Source organism: Rousettus aegyptiacus, unplaced genomic scaffold (assembly GCF_014176215.1).
Source record: "Rousettus aegyptiacus isolate mRouAeg1 unplaced genomic scaffold, mRouAeg1.p scaffold_m13_p_13, whole genome shotgun sequence".
NCBI lineage: Eukaryota > Metazoa > Chordata > Mammalia > Chiroptera > Pteropodidae > Rousettus > Rousettus aegyptiacus.
In genome coordinates this window covers 2,483,170-2,505,417 of record NW_023416288.1, presented here as the reverse complement: position 1 = coordinate 2,505,417, position 22,248 = coordinate 2,483,170, and the positions used below count along the sequence as shown (strand labels likewise).

Sequence of the window (22,248 nt, the reverse complement as noted above, 5' to 3'; positions counted from 1 at the left end):
AAGGACAAAACAAAGAAAATAATCCATGGCCTTTCAATTTAAATCGGCAAAACATTAAGGGCACACAAAGCCGCCATGCCCACAGTTGCGCGAATCCCCATAGCCTGGCAGCTTGTCATTTGCACAAACTTCTTGATGTGCTTCAGAATGTGGCCTTCTGGTAGAGCCCAGTCTCTATTTCAGACTTGGAAGCTAGAGGCAAATTTTTTCTTTGCTACCTATGTCTCTAATTCCACTGAGATGTAAAGCTATGCCCCGAGATGCTCTTGTTTCTGGTCACATGTTATGTCCTTGGAAGAGCTATAAATCCTCACTGTGTTGGCTCCTGTAGCAGACCTTACAGGCTGTCAACCTCATCAACTGCCGCCCTGCTCCCACCTCTTCCTGCCTTTTCCTTGCTAACAGAACCACACTTTTGTCCTGATATCTGACATGGAACAGTGAGCAGGGAAGGCGAGTCTCTTCCCAGAACCTTGGGATGATCATGGCTGACCCCATTCTTCTCTGCCACCGAGTGGTATAGGGGATGGATGGGCATGTGACTCGCTTCTGATAGATATAAAGGGAAGTCTGTTAGGGGATACACGGGAAGGTTTTCTCCCCTACGAAATGACATAAGATAGCACCTTAGAAGAAGACTCCCTTTCTGTTTGCCCCTTTCCAACCTGTGTAGAATGCTACTGGGTGAGGATGTAACAATGGAGCTGTGTGAAAGGTAAGACCATGTGTGAAAGGTGAAGAGGGTTGCAGAGATTCTCTCCTGGCTTGGAACCACCTACCTCTAGACTTCTTGTTATATGAGATAATTAAATGACTGTAGTGCATGCACTGCATGAGTTGAGTTTTCTATTACTAGAAATCAAAGGCATTTCTAATTATCCCTCACTATTTCTGAATTACCTAAGAGGCAAAGTCTCAGGCTGTTGGTGAATCACAGGTCACCATCATTCCCATCAACAGGAAGTGAATCTGGCCTTCATTCATCTCACAGACAGAGGGGAGGAGGGACTCACTCTGCCTTGATGCAGGATTGATTCCACCTGCACAGTCTATAAGCTCTAAGAAGAGTCAAAGCTATTCCTACAGGGCTTAAACTGGCTCCAGAGCCAATTAGTCATGGGGTGCCACGTTCCAGGCCCCCAGAATTCAGGCCTGTGATGGTAGTACCAGGCATTTCCTTCTCAAGTGCTCACACAGTAAACATAAATAAGCCTTGAGCTCATGCCTCCTTAAGTTTCCCATCTCGATTTCAATGACCTGAATTGTTAAAATGGACTCTTTCAAAAATGAGAGGAAACGGACCTTTCCATTAGTTAGTTATCATGCTGACATGAAATGCCTTCTTTCCTCAACATACATACACTGTTTCTCAGTATTGGTGCCATATGGTCACATTTACTAATAACAATAAAACTCAGAACCAGCAGGGGAGAAAACCAGTTAGGATTGGCACCTGGCACACTGCTAAGACAGGCAGTTCCCAATGCAGGTGAGCTAGACTAACTCTTGAAATCAGAGGCTCTGTTTTCAGACGGGCAAAGCCAGAAGGTCAGCTCCCCAGTGCACCATTTCTCGAGCATTATTGCTTCAAGGTGGACCACAAATACTCAGGTGTTTAAAGGATTATAATCAGCTAGGAGCCCTTTCTTTCCTTCTGTGATTTTCAAGGGTATTTCTAAGGCAATCATTTCACTTCAGGGTAAGCCTTTCCATAAAACATTGTCCTGACCACCTCTCCTTAGGAATGTGTGCCTCTGACACAAACACCTAAATGCTCGTAAACCATGGTGGGGGGCGGGGGGAATGCATGGAAGGGAACAGGAGGTGGCTTACCGCAAGAGGTTTGGGGTGGTGGGTGGAAAACTGACAGTCTAACTTCTCGGATTCGTCGGCTCCGTCCATCTCCCCTTCATCACTCGACAGTCGGCTGGCGAGGTCACCTCCAGCTGGGGGTAGAGGGGGTTCTGGAGTGCAGCCACTGGTATTTGAAGATGTGCTGCTGCTTATACTATTTGCAGATGATGGTCTAAAGGCAAAACAGAACAAACAGAATAAACTCTTCTGAGGTAAAAGACCCACCCAGTCTTAACTAGCTCAGGAGGCAGTCCAATTAGCCCTCCCATCAACAGCAAATCTGCACAAGGGAAGCATTTGGGCTGAGTAGGTTAGCAGCGATCAGCTCTCTACAGATTCGGTGGAGCTGAGGCTCTGTCCCGCTTGAATCTGGGCACGAGGGAAAAAGCCCACAGTGTAAGTGGCATGTAAGATACAGTAATGTGACAGAGGGTTAATTTAACTGAAAACGAGTCTTCCATGAGTTCAATTATAACTATTCAACCATTTGCATGTAATTTGTACTTCCATGTACTCGCTTCTCTTTGAAAGTGAAACTTTCAGTAAGATCAACGAGGTAACAAGTTCAATAAACAAAATATCAGTGATGATGAAAGACGGTCCTACACACTTTTTTTTTTTGCTACTGAACTATGGCTTTATGAAATTATCATATGGCATGAAAAATGGTTTTGTCCCAGTGATGGTTACCCCATACCCACGCCAGTTTCTTAATATCAAGCCACATGTAATTTAATTGTATCTTCTGAAGATGAATGTTTCCATTTAATTTTTGACAAGCTACTCCAGCTTGGCTCATAGTAGGTGTTAAAGAAATGTTTCTCAATGAAGGAATAAATGAATTTCAGGTATATAAATAATCCAACATATCTCATCTCAATTATGGCTGAGCTAATAGAAAAGCACTGTCACGGTAAGAGGTGGCACTATACACTTCCAAAGCAGTAAAAACAAAACAGAAAAACAAAGGCAAAAACAAAAACAAAACAAACATAGCCACATCAGTAGAAGAGTCAGAAGAGAAACAGTCAAGTTAGTTGTTTTCACTATTTTTTTATTTTCATCAAATGATCGACCAGGAAGAAAGGCAGAGAAAAAAAAGTTTTAGAGAAAAAAAAAAAATCAAGATCCTTAAAAAAAAAATTTGATTATTTTGCATTCTTCATTGAAAGCTGCCCTTACTAGTCAGTATTATTGATTTGTTTCCCTTCTCCCTCATTTTCACTCTGGATTCTTTGTTGCTTTGAAATCTTTCTAAGTGTCATATACTTGAGTTCAAATCAGAACCCCAAAGCATAGTCATTTAAAAACAAAGCCACAAAGGTGGAAACAACCCAAATGGCCACCAATAGAAGGATGGATAAACAATGGAATATTAGTTAAGTCTCCATACAATGGAATATTAGTTAAGTCTCCAAAAGAAATAAAGTATGTCTTTTAGGAATAAAGTATTGATAACATGCTACTACATGGATTAAACTTGAAAATACTATGCTAAATGAAATAAGCCAGTTCCAGCAGACAAATATTGTAGATTTTTATTTTTTTAATATGAAGTGCCTAGAATAGTCAAATCAATAGAGACAGAAAGTAGAACCGTGGTTACTAGACACTAGATGAGGGAGAACGAGGAGTTAGTATTTAATGATTACAGTATGGAATGATGAAAAATTTCTAGAGATGGATGGTGGTGATGGTTACATCACAATGTAAATGTACTTAATGCCACTAAACTGTATTCTTAGAAATGGTTAAAATGGTAAAATTTGTTATGCATATTTTACCACAATAAAAAAACTTACACACACGCAAAAACCCAAAACAAAGCCACAAATAGTTTTTCAGTGTTATTACAAGGACTCTGTTAGTATGAGAGTTTATTATTGACTATCACTTTCCCATACTTATAAAAACAAAGATGCCATTCAACCTGCATGTTAAAAGTCTACAGTCCCGAGACCATATCTCCCCAGGATACCTGCATTCCCAGACACCTACTCTCCTGTGTCAGAAGGTGCAACCACACTATTGCCTGTTTACAGCTGAAGGCCCAAATAGTAAAGCGATATGAATAATGCTGAACATATTAAGAAAGAAAACAGTGTCCATAATCCTGTCACTCAAAATGAGGTCCTATTACCATTTCGATTTATATCCTTCCAGACTTCTTTACCGTGCATACATAGACACATAAATTTTTAAGCAAGAACCAGATCACATTGTATATATTATTTCTAGCTATACTTTTTTTTTTTTATTTTAACCTGGTGATGTAGAAATCTTTCCATGTATAGAACTATGTCATTTTTAATATTCTCCAGTATTCCATGGTATGAACATGTCCTAATTTACTTAATTAGTCTATTAATGAACATTTAAGTTGCTCCTAAACTGGATGCACCTGAAAGTGCTGCAACCTTCTTGCTACAGACTTTGAAGATGAAATCAAAAGACTGAAGAGAAAAGTGTGGAACGAAAGATGGGCAGAGAGGCAGAGCCAATTCCTGATCTCTGGGGACTTTTACCTTTGGACTTCTTGTCACACGTGATAAGAGAGTTTGTAATTATTTAAGTGTTTAGTAAGACTATGTTTTCTGCTACTTGTACCTAAAGAATCCCAACTGTTTTAAGTGTGAACACAAGATTTTAACATATTTTTAGAAGACAGAATGTGGCTGGAGAAAGGAGTTTTAACTGATGGGAAAGGAACTGACCTACCATAAAACCCCTGAGAGGCAGGGGATCTGGAGTTACCTAGAGCTGCAAGTCATGGGTGAGGTGAGGACTAAACATAGCGGGAGAGTTGAAAGTCTTAATATGTGGTAGCTGGACCTACAGGTCATTACTGCTACCTCATACAGCTAGGTGACTTACCATCTGCCAGGACACCCCTCCCCCGCTAATCGGCTTTCCAAGAAAACAAAGTTTATTCTCTAGAGAAACTGAACTGGAAAGACTCTAGACATGAGGCCATTAGGCTCAGCAGAGATCAGGAGTGAGGCACAGGGCTGGAAACAGGGTAACTGTGGTCAACTGTGGGCTATCCCTGGTCAGGTCCTTAGTCAGCACTTCCAGAATGCCTATTACCAGGCACATCACCAGGCAAGATTCTTCCTTGAGAAACTGAATAAGCCCAGAGAAAGGGTTTCCAGATCTTGCATTTGGGACTCCACCAGCAAAAGGCTGATTGGTGACCTGATGACCTTTTGGTTGGTAGTCCTACACATGGTAAGTAGTCCTTCCAACCAGTCTGTTAGAGCCTCTCTTCTAAATATGAATAGTTAGGGATCAGTAAACATTCCTGGAACATCTCCAACATGAGACTGACCAACCAAATATCAAACACATGCAGAAAATAAACCTGGAGGAAATAAAGACAATGAAGGAAAGAGGAAAAACTAAAACAAACAAACAAACAAACAAAACCCCGAACCTCTATCTGTAAAGATGTTAGCATGGAATTACCTTTGCAAAATGATAGTATCTTATAGGATATTTCATAGGATATTATAAGAAGAAATCAGACTTTAAAAATCCTGAAAATTAAAAAATCAAATCCATAAATTGATTATTTAATATACAGTTTTGAAGGTAAAGAAAATCTTTTAGAAAGTAAAATAAGAAATTAAGAGAGACAATAGGAGAAAAGAGGTAAGAGAATGAAAAGTTCAGAGTAAAAGGTCCAACATCCCACTAATAGTTAGTCAAGAATAAGAATAATGACAATAGTAGAAAGAAAATTATCCATGATGTAATATAGAAAAAATCCTAGAAACAGGTGTTTCCAGATTGAAAGGATCTACTGCATGCCTAGTGCAATAAAAAAAAGACCTACATCAAGAGTAATCCCTGTGAAATTTCAGAATCCCAGTCTTCCGAGATAAAAACTGGTCATTGCAAAGAAATGGGAATCAGAATGGCATTAAACTCATCAATAAAAACCTTTGATAATAAAAGTCAGTGGAAAAATGTCTTCAAATTCTGTAGGAAAATGATTTTCAATCTAGTTATAAACTCAGATTATCAATTAAGTGTGAGGGTAGAATAAAAACATTTTCAAGTGTGTAAGGATTCTAAAAATTGGCCTCCCATGCATCTTTTCACAGGAAGCTAGTGGAGGAGATATTCCATCAAAACAAAGGAACAAAATAAGAGAAAGGAAGGCAATGGGATCCAAGAAACAGGTGCTCTAAAACAGAGAGGCTAAAGAGAGTTCCAGAATAGTAAGGACTACTGATTTTCATTCTAAGTCTTTTGGTACTATTTGGTTTTTGAACTATGTGCCTATATTACTTTGGTTAAAAAATAAAGTTTAATTAAGAAGAAAAAAAATGGTTGAAACACTCAATAGTAAGTTCCAGTTGCCAGATAAAAAAGAGAGGAGATGAAAGGAGGAAAACCCTGGAGAATAGAGATGAGCATGGAAACTGTGTACTCTAGAGCAGAACTGGATCTGAGAGCAAAGGCAGAAACATGAATGAATGGTGGTGTGCAGATATGTACACATGCACACCAAGGAGAAGGAGCTCTGAATCTTTTCTTTTGTGGCATTGTTTCACTCAGGATGTATGCATCCTCCTGGAGATGATGGTGTGGTAGATGGTTTCAGGACCTTCCAGCTCTGATCACTGCACTCCAAGGTACAATCTGGAGGGAAGGAATTTGTTGGTACCAGCCTGTGTCTCAGAAAAGACAAGGCCTCATGAGGAGTGACAGCGAATGGGGTAACTAGTCATGAGAAAGTGTTGACAAAGTCACTCAAGTTTAAGCTGCTACCCACCTTTCATCCCTCAGCACTACAACATCCTTCCTCTCTCTACCTGCCAGTTTGACCTAAAGACAATGTATGTGATGATGGTCCCTGTTCAGTTCCACTCAGGGAAACTTACAGAAAGTCTCCACCCCTACCACTTTGAGGAAGCGTGAGCATCAGTCTGTCTGAGTACTTTGAGGAAGAGAGTGCAAGGCAACTGATCTTAATTGAGTCCTTACTATGTGCTAGGCATGTCATGTATATTTTCTAATCCAAGTTACCCACTGCCTTAGGTGTATTTAACTACATTTCTCAGATGAGGAAATTGGTTGCAAAGCTAATAAGAGATTGAAATGAGACCTGACTATGCTTGACTTTGAAGCTCCTCATATTGGGAAATGAATGTAGAAAAAGCACAGGGACAAACATAAGTCAGGGAAAGAAATGGCTTACAGTTTGGTAATAACAGTATCCTAATTACTCATAACTGAAGTTGCTTTGGCTCCAGACTCATCTGCTCCTTTTCAGGTACCTAGGACCTTCTGCCCCTGTCTGTCCAAAATTCAACGGATTTTGCCGTTTTAAGAATAGATGTGTGAGCATCCTTAAGACAGAGGGGACTGTGTCCAAATTTTGTCAGTACTGGCTTCCACAGCTGACTTTCCCCCCTCCCTCCCAGGGGTCAGAGCCTGGCTTGTCAGAGCCCAGCTCAATCTTTTGCCCTGCTTCTTGTTGTCAATAGAGTTCTTGATGGGTATGGCTGAACTGGTCATTCATAGCCCTTAGGCTCTTTGGGGCGAGTAATATGCTCCTTTGGAGTTGGGGGTGAAGAAACAGAGCATATGGTTATGTTATTCAAGGGACCCCAAGTTAGGGGACAGAGGCCAAGAGGATAGGCAAATGGAAATCAGGTGCCACCAAAAACTGTATTTACTCATACTGCTTTCCCATTGGATACCACTACCGCTTACTAACAGCCACCATAATTCAGTGTTTATTATGAGCTTGGTACTTTATCTCACTTAATTCTTCTTAGCTCCATTTTACAGATGAGCAAGTCAAGGCTAGAGAGACTAAGCAACATGACCAGGCTCATCTAGTTAGTAAGCATGAAGTTGAGATGTGCACTTCTAATCCTGTTCTGACCCCTGTTTTATCTGCCTTTAACTTTCCCAGTTCTAGATCTGGGTTCCTTTTTAGAAACCCCTAACAAAAATGGGTTGCAATTTGAAAATATGAAAGCTGAAATATTTTCAAGGTTACCAAAATAATACATAAGAAATAAATTCTCACACGTTAGCATTTCCAACAAAAGGAATTTCACAATTGGGAAGGGATTATAATAATTTTATTCATATGTGATAATTTTTTGCCTATTATAGATAATTAGTATAATTGAAAAATCTATTATGTGTATCATTAATATGTATAAAATATTTTTTTAAAGTTTTATGTGATTACATGAAACACTGATCAATCTCTGACTGCATGGGGCTCATCCTAATCTAAAACAAATGAAAGAGGATGTTATTCCCCACTAATACTGGACCTCAGTCTACCTCTGAGTTTTCCAGTGCCCATATCTACTTTGAAAAGCATCCTCAAAAATTATTGTTACCAACACTTGTAACGCTCTGCTTTGCCTCTCCCTTTTTTCTGAGACATCCCTTTGGCTGATTAACCTCACTCTTTCTTTAGCTTCTGTAAGAGAACACGAACACCTGGTATTTCTCTATCCACAGACATTCCCCTGAAAATTAAACCAAAAAGGAACAGAAAGAAGCTATTAAGCCTCCACTGCCTGTTTTATTTTTTAAAGGCTGCCCCCAGCTTCTGTTAAGTTAGGTACCACCAGCGTGGGTGAGAAGTTCCTCCATTAGTCAAAATTGAAAGAAATGTATAATAAAAGAGGGTTTTCAAAGTGGGTCCCCTGGAGTCTTTGGGGGCATACAAGATAATCTCTCAGAGGACCTAAGGGATATGGGCTCTGGGTACAGGTAGATCTGCTTTTATATTGGATACTCTGTTAGGTTTTGTGGGGATGAAAAAGTTCTACAATAAAAAGTTTGAAAGCCACTGTATATAGTATCAAAGCCCTTCCCAGAAGTTTGGAATAGAACCATCTTCCTGACTCTAAAGCAAGGGTACTAGCCTTCACCAACATCTGACATTCTAGTGAGAAGTAATTAGAAAATGACCTTGCAGAACAAAGGGGCAAGGAAAGTGGCATGTAAATGGATGACAACAACACGACAATGATTATGATAATGGAAATGTGTGTGGGCTGCGATTCCATCTGACTGTGTCCTCCTGAACGCCTAAAGCTGAGGGGCCATTGCTACGGAGGGACTCTGGCCGTCAAACCGGGTCAGGCTTATACCAAAGAGGAAGGTATGAGGCTGAGAACCTGGTAGATCAGTAACAACTGTCATTAAATACTTGCTTTTTCGTCAAAAATCAACTCTTTCCTCTTCCTTTATAACTGTCCTCTTAATGCCTACTTGCTGACTAGACCCTTTGAGATTCACACTGTATGCATGAAAAATCATCAGATAATACCACAATCTTTACTTATCATATTGTATTATTAATGTTACCTTTTCACGACATTATGGATATTAGAGTCTTATCTCATCTTCTAAACTCTTAAAAACAAGGCTCTAGTTTCATTCACCTCTGTACCCCTGCCTGCGAGTAGCTAACACAGTACCTTGCTTACGGAGAAAGCACTCAATAAATATTTTTGAATGAAGGGTTCCCTATCCTATTACCTAGAAATTGGTCTGCTGCTCAATATGGCCCTCCAGTGCCCATCAAAACAGACATGCGTGAATTTAAAATTACTCTTAATTCAAATGAGTTTAATTTTCTTTTCTGTTCTTTCCCTCTGTCCAGAACAACCAAATAAAACCTCAGACAGGTGGGCTCAGCTTTCTGGGTGTGCAGGAAAATATAAACCTCTGTTATGCTAATTTTCCTTTCACTTGGGTCATCAAAGAAGAGTTGTAGAAAAATTAAAACTGTTGTGACAAATGGGCTCTTAAGTGAGCTGACTACCCTACCTGCCCAGGTATTCCTCACTCTCTGCTTCAGGAATCTTCAACTAATCTAAAAACTCAGGCAGCCACGAAGTTGCCTGGTGGCTGATGTGTCATCCTTCCAGGTATTTCTTTCTAGCTTACTCTTGTTCTGATACAGGTTTGCCATGAAGGATGATGATGACAGCAATGATGGCAATAGTGACAATAATGATGACGGCAGTGAAATCCACTGAACACTAGTTAGCAGGCACTGGGATGAATCCCTTATGCTGGTTATCTCGTTTAAACCGCACAACTGCCTTATGAGGCAGGACTATTACCACTTCTATTTAACACGTGATCAGACCACTCATGACCCAGCAAGGCAGAGTCACTCGACCAAGGACTCTGGGCTTCTATCGCCACAGTGGGACTTACCTAGGAAGCACTGAGTTAGGTGGCCTGGATTTTGCAGGGGATGCAACTTTAGGTTCCAGCCCAGAGCTCCCTGAAGATCCTGGCAGAGAGTCCTGCACCGACCCCAACTGGTTCGGAAGTACTTCCCTTGCTGAAGTCAGGAGATGCTCTTTATCTTTAACTTCTTTTTCCCGGGACTTGGCTTTGTGTTCCGCCAGGAGGAGGTCAAATTGCTTTTTCCTACCCGGGACTGCCCTTCGATGGCTTAGCGAATGTGTCTAAGGAGAAGAGAGATGAAAAGCACAGCCTCTTTGATCAGCACATAAACCTGCTTCCCCAGGCCCTCCATCTCAGAAACAGCAATTCATGAGAATTTAGAGGTGCTTGAAAAGTGAACTTCAAGGCAACGGCTCCTGTCCTGTGGCTGGGAAGAGGCAGAGACCACACAAATGCAACCGTGCCCTACTCTCCTGGCGTTAAGAAGCCAAAGCTGCCTCCGAAAATGGCATAAGATGATGCGCTTCAGTGCAGAACCCAGGAAACCTCTCTGAGGAAAGGCCACCGTGAAGGAGTGCTAGAGTTAATCCAGGTGCAGGTGGGAGGTTCACTTTGGCCCAGACACACGGAGCCACCAAGCAGAGAGGGCCACCGCCTCGATCCCAAGAAACACTAGCAGTTCGGTATGAAATATGTGGCTGGGGGCTACCCAGTGGCGGCAGCCTCGGGTCAGCTGTCCGTCTGGCCACCCCGGCGTGGCCAGATCAGGGGCGCGGCAGACCGTCCTCCCATCCAGGGCTGCCATTCAGGGCGCTGCTGCCGCCGCCGCCGCTCCTGCATACATTAAAACGTAGCAGGGTTTAGAACCGCCTGTGAGTGCCTATAAATACAATTTACTGTCTGGCCTCACAAGTAACAGGGGAAGCCTTTTTTTTTTTCCCCCTTCTTAAAAAGCCAGCCAGCTTGAGGCAGGCACTCTGCTACCATGGAAGAGAAGAAAGCATTTCCCTTACAAAGAACAGCTGGGGGTCATGTCGAGGTTCCACACCCTGCCGTGTGCAGAGAGTGGCATGCAAACATTTCGACAAAGGCCCCAGCGAGAGCAGGAAGTATTTTTTATGGAAAGAGAAATACCTTGCAGGTGAGGGATCTTGTGCAAGGTTTCTTTGTCTCGGGATCCAATACTCCACAGTGTTTATTTGGGTCAAATTCTCTCTCTGGTTTAAGAAACAAACAAAAAATATAAGAAAAAAGGATACTAAATAGGATTTGGCATTAAGACTACATTAAAAAAAAAAACGTACATTTGCACCAACAAGTGAGACATTGTCAGGCAATCTGTTTTTTTTTTTTCTTTTTCTTTTTTCCAACCAACTGCTAAAATGCCTCAAGAACCACTCAGGGGAAAATGGTGCACCCTCTGAACCAGAGTTCCAAAGTCCGGCTTCCGTAAGGATGCGGAATGTAGCACAGGGCATGGGGAGCGGGGTGAGGTGCACACCGGGAGGGAAGCACCATGTGGTTCTCACACTTAATTTCACTTGAAATGGTTTTTCAGGTACTTGGCCCTTTGGGCATAGTTCGCTGTGGACCAGGGAGAGCCACCTGAAACCCAAGGGTCACTTTTTCTTGGGTGGCTTCAAGTGTACACACCCTCCCCCACCCCCACCCCCATCCTGCCTTCCTGTTCATTTTAGCCATTTAAGTAGACTATTCCTTGACATGTCAGTGTGACCTGCTTCTCTCCTGCTTTGCAAAGTGCTCAGCACAAGGCTTTCCAGACAGCCTAGTTGACCAGAACGTTTGTTTACCTGATTCAGGAACATTTTGGCGGTGTCATAGGCAGGGCAGGGATAAGTCTGAGTATGTGCCTTACATGGGTCTAAACTTGAAGGTGCACAGAGGGCGGAGCCTGCTAGTCTCACAGCTTTGGCCTGCTCTGCCCCAGTATGGGGCCTGTGACTCCAAGTGGGAATGAGCCAGGGCAAGCTAAGCTCTTGAGATGGCTGCAGAGAGGCCAGGCTTTCCCCAGTGTATGCCTTCCCACTGGGCTGTTGAGTTTACTTGTAAGGAACTTGTTCTCTTTAGGCCCATTTCGGATCCTTCATCCCCTCCCCTGGATTACAAAAATGTTCTCCTCCCTCAGAAAATTAGGGGCTGTGAAGCAAATCTCTTAAGGACCCTTTAGGCTTTAAAGTTCCACCCCTCAGATGGCCTGTGCTGTTTCTGAAAGGCACCCAGCAAACACCTGCCTCCTGCAGAGCAGAAATGACACAGCTCTTCTGGGCATTCAGGGAAAATGTTGGTGGGTGGGTGAGGGGTATGTATAAATTTGGTGGTGTCCTTAAGAGCCTTGAATAGCTGCAAATGAAAAAGAGGTTACCTAGCCTGAAAAAGTGTCTGAAATTGGTAGAGTAAACTCCGAGCGTAATAATTAATGTGTTCTATTTTTAAAAGAAGATTTGGGGATCATAGGGTGGTCGAGATGGTGGTAATGATAATGTATGCAACAAAACCATTCTTATTTCCATGACAGATTCTCTGGTTGGCTATCAAAATGTCTCCCGCCCCCTTTTGTTTTCTTTTTCTTCCTTTTCTTCTTCTTCTTCTTTTTTTTTAAAGCTTCACTTTTAAGAATAGAAAATGGCTAGACCTGGAGATGCCTGTTTCCTATGAGCCCTGTCTGCCCACTGAGGAGTACCTGTGTGCCAGGCCCCAGGCTGCCCTTCCCTTGGGCCTGTCAGTCATACCCGTGCCCAGATCCACACCGGCACTCATGTTGGCTGGGAACTGAGCAGGTTATTTGACTGGAGTAAGAGCTGGCTGCCAAATGTGAAAGTGAGACAGAAACAAGCGAAAGACCCAATGAGACAAAACAATCAACAAAATGCAAAACCAACAAATAGTGAAAAATTCCCAAACGACCTCAGGTTGGGGAGCAGACTGAAAGCCATGGTCATGTTTGTACCACGACAAGGAACCACGGCCTCTGGACACTGTGCCCAGCCAGGCACACTGGTTTTTCCAGGGATGCTGCTCCCCACCTCTGTAGAGTGAAACTGAATGTTCCCAGCAGGGGGAGAGCTGGGAGTGTGTGTGTTGGGGGGGGGGCCTCCCATCCGCACAGGGAGGCCCCACGATGCTCAAAGAGAACAGTGGGCTCTACCTTTCTTGATAGTGAGTGAGCAGTACATGAAGAGATTTTCAAGGTATAATACCAGTGTCATTTCAATGCTTAGGGCCTGAGGTATTTTTAGAACCACTTTTAAAAGTTACAGATGTAAGTCAGAAAAACTGAAATACAGAAAAATATGAAGTAGAAAATAAAAATGACCCATAATTTTGGAGTACTTAATAAGCATGCTCATACCAGAACACATAGTTGCTCTCTCACAATATTTTCTTTTTTTGTGGTTGTTAGATAAATGTCCATGGTGTGTGAATTAATTATGAAGCATATTTTGGTCTTTTGAAAAAAGCAGAACTGCTAGATTTAGTTTTACAACAAATTCAAGGCAAATGTCATCCACATGGGGGCCCCTAAAGGCAATCATCTCCTCAAAGCCTGGCCATATACACCTTTCTGGGCACCCCATGAGCCTGTTCAGATAATCAAGGGGGTACATCCAAGAGATACCCCCCAATATCTCATCTGCTGTGCTAGCCTGAGCATTCCCAAATAGAAATCCCCACTGGTTATGAGGGAAAGATAGCTGTAGACCCAGACCACATAACCTGGAAAGCAACCAGGCCAAAGGAGAGAGGTCATGCCTTTCTGTGGGGCAGTCACCGAGGGGACTGTCCCAAGCAGGCCCTGAGCTACTATGAGATGTCACTGTGGGTTGTCCAACTTTGTGGCAGGGAGGCCTCTATAAAGCCCAGGGGCAGTTCAGCCTGACAGCACGACAACACGACCCTGGGACCTGTGGGCTGCTGTGGCTGGTGCAGACCATCCTGCCTCCTGGGTCACTAGGGGTAATGCCCACTGAGCACCAAGCCTCGCCTGGCCCGGGAGTGAGAACCAGCTCTCACCGGCATTTTCAGGTAGGGCAAGTAAACTCCACGTCCCCCTTAAGATGAAACAGACCTGCTGAATTATAAGAACACACACATCACTCCTTGGTTATTGATATGACTCAATTTCAGTCTAATCATGAGCCAGACTCAAAGGACAGACACATACCTGAAAGTCTCCTGTAAGGCTTGTTGTTGTTTTTGGTGCCATTTTGGTGTTTCTTGTCTAGTGGGGAGGACAAAATTCCTTTGCCATTTAAGATCTTCTCTGGGGAAGGTGGCACTGACTTGGACATCAAGACTGGCTTAATCAGGGGTGGGGTGGAGATAGCCGAGGACGAGGTGGAACAGGCGGTGACCGCAGCAGTGGTTGTGGAGTTCATTTTGACATTGGCACCATCTGCCTTCACTAGGTTAGGAATTTTCTCTAAACTGACTACAGGAACTGGAACACTGAAAAATAAATGAACAAACACACACAATTGCTTTCTTTGATGCATCTGGTTTGCTGAGAAGCTATACCCTCTTATCATTATCAGAACACTTCCTTATCACTTATTTATACTCCTCCTATAAGCTAGCAGCATGATTCCAGTTTTGATGGGAGGGAGATTTGTGCCTTGCAAAGGACCAACAGGGGGTGCGAGGCTGGCACGGTGCCAGGGATGGCATCAGAGCTGACTGATTACCTCCTGTACCCGTTGTCTCCATAGATCCTGCAGCTCCCCCTTCTCAGTTCTTGTATGTCGGCTGTCTTGGAGACAGCACCTTGGGAAGAACAAGGTGCCTGCTGTGAAGCTCAGGAAGAGATGCTGTTTGTGCCCTGAAGTAGTATGCCACCGTGCCACTTGCTGAATCACACCCCTTCCCCCTGCTGCTCAGCTGGTCTCCCACCCGGCGATTGGGCCTGACATCTGCTTAGCTCAGGAGTGCTGACAGGCTCATGCCATGGGGAGGCATGGCTGCAGGCCAGCGTGCCCCGCTGCATGCTGTCGGAGGACTCCTGGATCACTCTCATATCCTGGGGATGGGCTCAAATTGAGTGAGCCGCCATGTAACATTATCTAATATTCCATTTTAGGCAGCTAGTTATGTAAATAGGCAATTCTCAAGGCTGGTAGGTGAGAATGAATTTTAAGAAGACAGAGCACAAAGGTGTATGTTTGCTCTTCAGAATCCGTCACCTTCCTTAGCCCCACTTCCCTGCTATTTCTCCTGTAATGGATATGCATTTGATTTTTGTGCATTTAATGCTGGAGGACCCTGTGTCTGGGGGGCTGTAAAGAACTCTGTCTCGGGTTTTAAAAAATGAGATGAATAAGCTTTGCTTTGATTCCTGAACTAGATTTCCTTTCCTCCTTGCAGGAGGGCAGAACACTAACACTTCAGCCCCCTAATCATCTCTGAACCGATGTAGCTATTTGAATGCCAAATGACCTAGAATATGGCTTATACACGCCTGCAGACAATGTAGGGCATGAAAGAGAGGCTGGTTTAGGCGGAAGAGCGATCTTATTTGTCCACATGGCTGGCTGGCTCTCCCTTCTCTAAGATTCATTCATAGATCATTCCTTTGATCCATTTGTTCATGAAATCATTTCAGCAACCCCTCAGACCATGCCCCTTTTTCGACTTTGAAACAGGATCACAGACGTTATTTATAGGTCTTTGCCAGTGAGAAGGGCACTCACTCAGTGGTAGAGATTGTTGCTGAGCTTCTCCGACTTCACCCTAGGACCACGTGCTTTCCTGGCCCGAGGAAGGGTGGTGTAGGGCTTCAAGTCCCATGGGAGGCGAAACCATAACAGTGGTTTTTAGCAGTGCGCCAAGTCACTGGTGGTTCTGCCCTCGATCAGAGGGTCCCTATCACTGAGATATAACTGAAACCGCTGCTACTTTCTATTTAACAGCAATTCTCAAAGCACTCACATATTGCTGAAGAACAGCACAAGAAGCCTTTGAAAAGTCAGCATGCTAAAAAGTGATAAAGACATTACCTGGGAAATTAGTGCTGCATTCCTGATTTTTTCCAAATAGTAAAAAGTGCAAAACCATGGAACATGGACTACTTCTAGGATCATTCCTTCACTCCATTTTAAAGGACACAAATTATAGAAATCAGGGTTTTGAAAAGATATTTGCACACCCATGTTCATAGCAGTATTATTCACAATAGTCAAAAGGTGGAAGCAATCCAAATGTCCATTGATGGAGAATAGACAAACAAAATAATATTCCATACAACAGAATATTAAGAGGAAGGAAGCCTTTAAAAGGAAGGAAATTCCAAAACACGATGAATGTTGAAGACATTATGCTAAGTGAAATAAGCCGATCACAAAAAGATGAATACTGTATGATTCCATTTATATGAGGTACCTTGTGGGATCAAGTTCATAGAGGCAGAAAGTAAAATGGTGGTTGCCAGGGACTGGGGGCAGAGGGGAATGAGGAGTTGTTTAATGGGTACAGAATTTCAGTTTTGCAAGATGAGATTGGATGTACAACAATGTAAATGTACTTAACACTACTGAACCATACATAAAAAATGGTTAAGATAGTAAATTTTATGTGTATTTTACCACAATTAAAAATTTTTTTAAATGTACAAACTAAAAAACATCCCCACAAATTAAAAAACTCATATAACTTAAATTATTCTTTAATATCTTGACTTTAAAAATATATAAGATTCTGCTTAACAAGCTCTTGTTGATTTGTCACTTATGTTCTGATCTTTAGAAAAAAAGTTTAACTTCACGAGTTGATGTGAATATGTAAACCATTAGCCAGGTGAGAAGACTCTCTAGCATTTGACGACCTTCTCTCATACACCTCTTTGTGAAGCCCAGAAAGTTCAGGAAAGGAAGTTAGGACCTTCGAGTTCCAGATGCAGCTCTGGTAGAGTGAGCTGGTGTGAGGAAAGGGAAGGCCTCCAGTTTCTCTGAGAAATGCTCTGGGCACATGTTGAGTACTCATAAGCTTGGCAGGCAAAGATTCGATGTTGGGATAGAATAATCCAGAACACTTGTACAAAAGGAAATAAATTTAAAAACTGAGCCTAATGGTTCTCAAATGCTCATAGTACAGTCTGTGTTTCTGCCCTAAAGTCAGTGTCCGAGGAAGCCATGGGGGCACAGGTACATTAGGTCTGGCCATTTGGAGCAGTGACAGTTGACTAGTATCTATGGTGATGCTTCTTCCCAATCATGTTTAGGAACTCAGCTTGAGCCAGGCCATCTAATGTCTGTGACTGATCTAATTTGGAATTTTCTCCACTACATAATGAGTGTGGCCCACTCACACCCTCTGTTGCCAATGCTTCCGGAACTCCAGCTGGACTTCAATCCTAGTACTCCTGGCAGGATGTGGAATTGAAGCCCATCAGAAACAAGAAGGAAAGACTGCTGTGCAGTCCTCCGGAACTGAGTTTTTCTGGGTTGCAAAGGGAAGTGTCAGGGGGAAAAATCTGATTAAGAATGTTCCAAAGGGTTCCACAGACCAGGTGAGTCAGTGGGGATCAGAGCCACTGAGTAAACACCCCTGATACCAAGTAAGTGGGTCACATCTTGGCAGTGGGAGAAGAAAGACTGAGGTGTTGTGGGTGAGACTATAAGGGTGTCTCATGGAGAAGCGCTGTTGATAGAGTAAAGGAGGAGAGCCTAGGGGCTGCCTCTGATAATTTTTCCTTTGATGTCTCTTCTTCCCCTAAAGGTTTCAGGCTTCATTTCTAGGGTAACCTGCCTTTGGCCTGAGCTGAGAAGATACTTTTGCTGGGAGTTAAGAGAAGAAAGGGAAACAGGAAGCTCAGTGATAGTGGGAAGGGTAAGACACGTCCCCAGAGGAGATGAGAGAGAGAAGTGGAAATCATTCCCATCTGACCTTGCCATCCTTATTCCCCATTATAAATGTTAGCCATGGGTCTATTTGAGTATTCAGGCTCTTTTCTTCACTGCTATTGGCAACAGCCCCAAGAACCTAAACTGATGAACAAAGGAAGAAATAGTTGCAAGATGGTGCCACTCGATGTGGAAAACCAGTACCAGAAATTCAACCTTTTTCAGCAAAGCGCTCTGGCTGCCTTCAGAAGCCACTGATTCACTTACATACATATCCCTATGTGTTTCTATACTCCAGGAAGAGAGGGAGTGTGGCTATCCGGAAGCCATCATCTCAGAATTGTCTTCTGCTTTCTCCCATTGTCCCTAGTCTCACTCCCCCCACTTCCTCCGCCATCACCTTTCCCAGCCAGTACAGCGCCCCAGCCCGGGGCAGGTAAGGACCCCTGCTAGATGGCAATGGACCCTGAATAACAGACTTAATATTTTTCCATTTGGAGAGAAGCCAAAAGATCCTGACCCCTGCTTTCACAGTTCAGGCATCTCCCCCCTTTTCTGTGTCTAATCACAGTAACTCAGAAACCTCATGAGTGGTTGGACGCTGGGAGGGGTGGATAGTTGGCAACACCTAGATGACTTACTAAGCAATATATTATTCTGTTTGCTTAAGCAACAAACAGCCTGGCGGTTACCCTTGAGGTCAGCCAAAGCCCCTCAAGTTCCTTCCCTTTCAGTCTTAAGGGATGCACTTACACACTTCCTGAAGTCTCACAATTAGCTGCATTTATCAACTCACTATTGTCATTTCTTTGAGGAGCTGTGTTTGAAAGGGAAAGACAGTCTTCACTCTTCCCCTACTGCTTTCATAATGCCTGTTTTGTTCGCTTGAGATGAACTCTTTCAGAGAGACTGGGCTGCAGCCTGTTCCCCTGCTGTGTCTAATACACTGGGAGTAGTTATCTCCTTGTTATCTCTGTACCTCTGTCTCGGGTCTTGGGAAGGGATCCCACAGCCCAGAGAGAACAGCCCTCCCTCATCCTCCTTGCTACGTGGGAGTGATATCTACCTTGCTTTTTGTGTGCTGCTTTGGCTGCCCATGTCTTCTTCCTGTGCGCTTGGCCTGTCTGCATTTATCTTTCTGGACCAAGGTTATAAGAAAAATGGTTCTCCTGGTACTAAGAAGATTCCCTTCCTGCCCAATGATGTCTGCAAAAGAGCAGAGGTGTAGAATCTTATGGTGCCACCAATCGTCGTGGGGTAGGTTGCTTTCCTGACAATCATGATTTATTCTTTTATCATCAACAGACAAGCCTTAAGAGAATGGTTCAGAAAATCTTGAGGCCTATAGAAATCATTGCTAGCCCTGCTCCACTTATTAGTGTGGGGTAAAGATGGATTTGACAGGCAGGAGCCTGAAGACAAATGGTATTTGTGCTGTGGGTTATGCGTCTGATGAGCGTTCTCATCTGTCTGATTTCTTTCCACCAATTCCTTTGACAAAGGCCCATGTGCAGAAGTTTGAGGATCTCATTTACTGGCAGATCCTTAAAAGAGCTATCTTACTCAGTCTCTGGTCTACCAAGCAGTAATAGCATTTAAGCCATCCCAAGTAAAAAGAAATTTAGCCTATTTTGAAAGACTCCCAGAGAAGAAATTCTATTTGGGTCTTGTGGATGCATTTTGGAGGCTGCTATGATGACATTACTTATATCAAATTTAAATTCTTTAAGTTGAAGAAATACTCGGGATATTCTGAGAGAGAGAGTCAAAAGGAAAGTCTATTAGAAAAAGAATAACAGTCCAGAGTGTGGTCTCCTCTCAGAGACAGAGAGTAAGAGGGACCAAGAGAGACTAGGAAAGACAGTGAGAAGGAAGGAATGATATATTTTTTTAAATCTGGAAAAACATTGGGAAAACTTTCAGAAAGCCAATTTGTAAACAATTTAAGCAAACAGAAAACAGGCTAATCAACCAGAGAGCACAGTAAATAAGAAAATCTGTCAGATTTAATCTAATACTATTCTGTGACTAAGTGTCAGGCCTGGTAGTTGGAGAGGAAGCACCATGTACAACCTCTCCTGGCCTCTGCATAGCTTTGAATTCCCTCCCGCATGACATACCCTCAGTTGGAGAATGTGGGTCAGACCACACTGCTATTGTGGGTGAGTGGCCCTGGCAGCAGAAGCAAAAGATTGGATAGCAGGGTCTTGTGCCAGCCTAGAGTGGTACCCAGCAGAACGTGCAGGGGCCCATCACTGGCCAAGAAGGTTAAAGCATCTACATCATTGACTTGGATAATGGGCCAAGATCTCATCTCTCAATTGGGGGAAGAGGTGATTAGCTGCTGAGAAGAATGATGTGGGGCTTTCCCTTAAGCCAGTCAGGAGTCAGGGAGAAATAAGCAAGCTGACACTGATAAATTATAAACGTGGCCAGAAGCAAGGAAATAAAATCTGGGAGGATAAGCAGGGCTGAATTGAGGGTTTGTGCCTTGCCACTTTTCTGGCAGATTCATAGAATGTGGAGGATGTTGCAAGATAGTTTAGGACAATGATTAGGAAGACAGGCTTTGAAAATCAGACAAATCCAGACCCAAATCCTGGCTTGTCTATTGCTGGAAAGCATTATGGTAGAAAAGAATCTGAATTCTTGATTCAGGGCCCCAGGGAGCCCATGGAGACTTCTATGGGAATTAGAAAAAGGGTGGCCAGCCAAGTGCATGGGGGCTAGTTTCAGTCCTTCCTTGCCTCCTTGGTGGGACAGCCTCATACAGAGCAAACCCCACTCAGGCATATGTGGCTTCCCTGTCCAGCTTATCTCAGGAGTTTACAACTCTGGGCCGCAGTCTCCTTATCAGTAAAATAAAGATTACAATAGATAGGTGAAGTGATTAAATGAGATAATACATATAAAGTGTTTAGCACAGTGCTAGGCACATAGTTGGCCCTCAATAAACTGGAGCTAGAAAAAAAAGTGGAAAGTGGATCACACCACTGACCCTGATGCTTCTGTGGTATACATCTGGGGTGCAAATCACCATCAGAAATTTTCATCCTCTTAGCCCTTCTAGTCCCACAGTGGGAGAGGGGTAGACCTTCTGTATTCACCCGGAGTGAAGGACCACTTCTGGGGGGGTGCAGTGAAGAAGAAAAACAGAACCAGGTAGGAAGCCTTTCCAGATTCCATGACCGCTTTCTAGCAGCCTTCAGCTCTACTTCCCAATCCCACCTGCTTCACAAACCCTCGTCTTCTAGGTACTGCCCAAGCTGGGGCTAGTGGTTCATGCTCCTGCATGGATAGCTCGTTTTGGAAGAAGAGTGAGCAGAAACTCCAGCCTCCCTGCATACAAACATGTTGTCTCCTGCAACCCTGAAGTATGTACAGGGTTCCTTGCTAGTTCTAAGACTTCTAGTGGAAGAAAGGTATGGACTTGCAGATTGTTGCAGATTTCCTGGGAGCAGGAGGCCCAGCATCAGCCTCTGTTAGAATCTCTGGTACTTCTGTTAATTGGGGCCTCCCCATCTACAGAGCTTAGAAGGTGGTCTCCTTCCCTGCTGAACGATAGATGGGCACTATGTGTCCCAACATTCCTGGGAAATTATATTGTCCTAAGACTGGAAAAAATCAGCAAGCCAGAGAAGAAGATAAGGAGGGAAAAACAGACCTGGCACAGTAGAGTAAATGATGTTGGAAAGGCTGTCTCTGGATCGCACTTGGTACCAGCTTGCCTCCAGCGAGGCGGCTTCGGGAAGTCAGCCTGGGAGGGCAGTTAAGACAGCCCTAGACCAAACCAACTGCACCTGCTCGGTGCCTTTTCTTATACATACGAGAACTAAAGTTTTCATAATTAAAAAGAATACCCAGTGAAATTCACAGTAGTGCTTAAATGGTATCAAAAAGAGGATTTGAGACAGTAGAGATCAGGAAGCAAGTGGATTCTGGAGAGAGCGCTGGTACTGAGACGGACAGAGCAGAGCCCCAAGCACCCTGGCCTCCAGCACTGGCTCAGGACAGGCTCTGCTTGTGAGTAGCAAGCAGAAGCATTCCCCTCTGCAGCCACCAGAGGTCATTGGTTCCCGATGCTGGAGCTGCAAGCTGCCCTCTCTGGGCCTGTCCCTCACCTTCCAGAGCCAGCACAGCCAACAGTGCTCACAGAACATCCTCCATCCCGCTACAAGAGAAGGCTGGGAGCCAGGACCTGGGCTCAGGCTCTCAGCCTCTGCTTTCAGGAAACTTCTCTGAACACTCTGGAGATAAGGAAATGGCACGGCATCCCTGGCTGCTGTCAGTACCCCAGCCTCTGAGCCCCAGTTTCCTTTGCAGAGGGACAACCTTAGGGAGCATCTTCTCTCTC

The 22,248-nt window shown here is 43.6% G+C and overlaps 1 protein-coding gene across 12 annotated transcripts in view; it reads right to left on the bottom strand.

Moving 5' to 3' along the window:
- Positions 1-22,248, bottom strand: part of ATXN7L1 (ataxin 7 like 1) — a 213,167-nt gene that overhangs the window by 15,519 nt on the left and 175,400 nt on the right. For 11 of the 12 annotated variants that reach the window (XM_016145877.2, XM_016145886.2, XM_036230282.1 and 8 more), the window contains 4 exons: positions 14,225-14,508; positions 11,176-11,258; positions 10,066-10,322; positions 1,834-2,026 (listed from right to left, as the gene is read on the bottom strand). In XM_016145877.2, coding sequence (XP_016001363.2) covers positions 1,834-2,026; positions 10,066-10,322; positions 11,176-11,258; positions 14,225-14,508 — 817 coding nt within the window. Of the gene's footprint in view, positions 1-1,833; positions 2,027-10,065; positions 10,323-11,175; positions 11,259-14,224; positions 14,509-22,248 lie in introns of those variants that run through there. The other variant, XM_016145888.2, reaches the window with a different exon arrangement.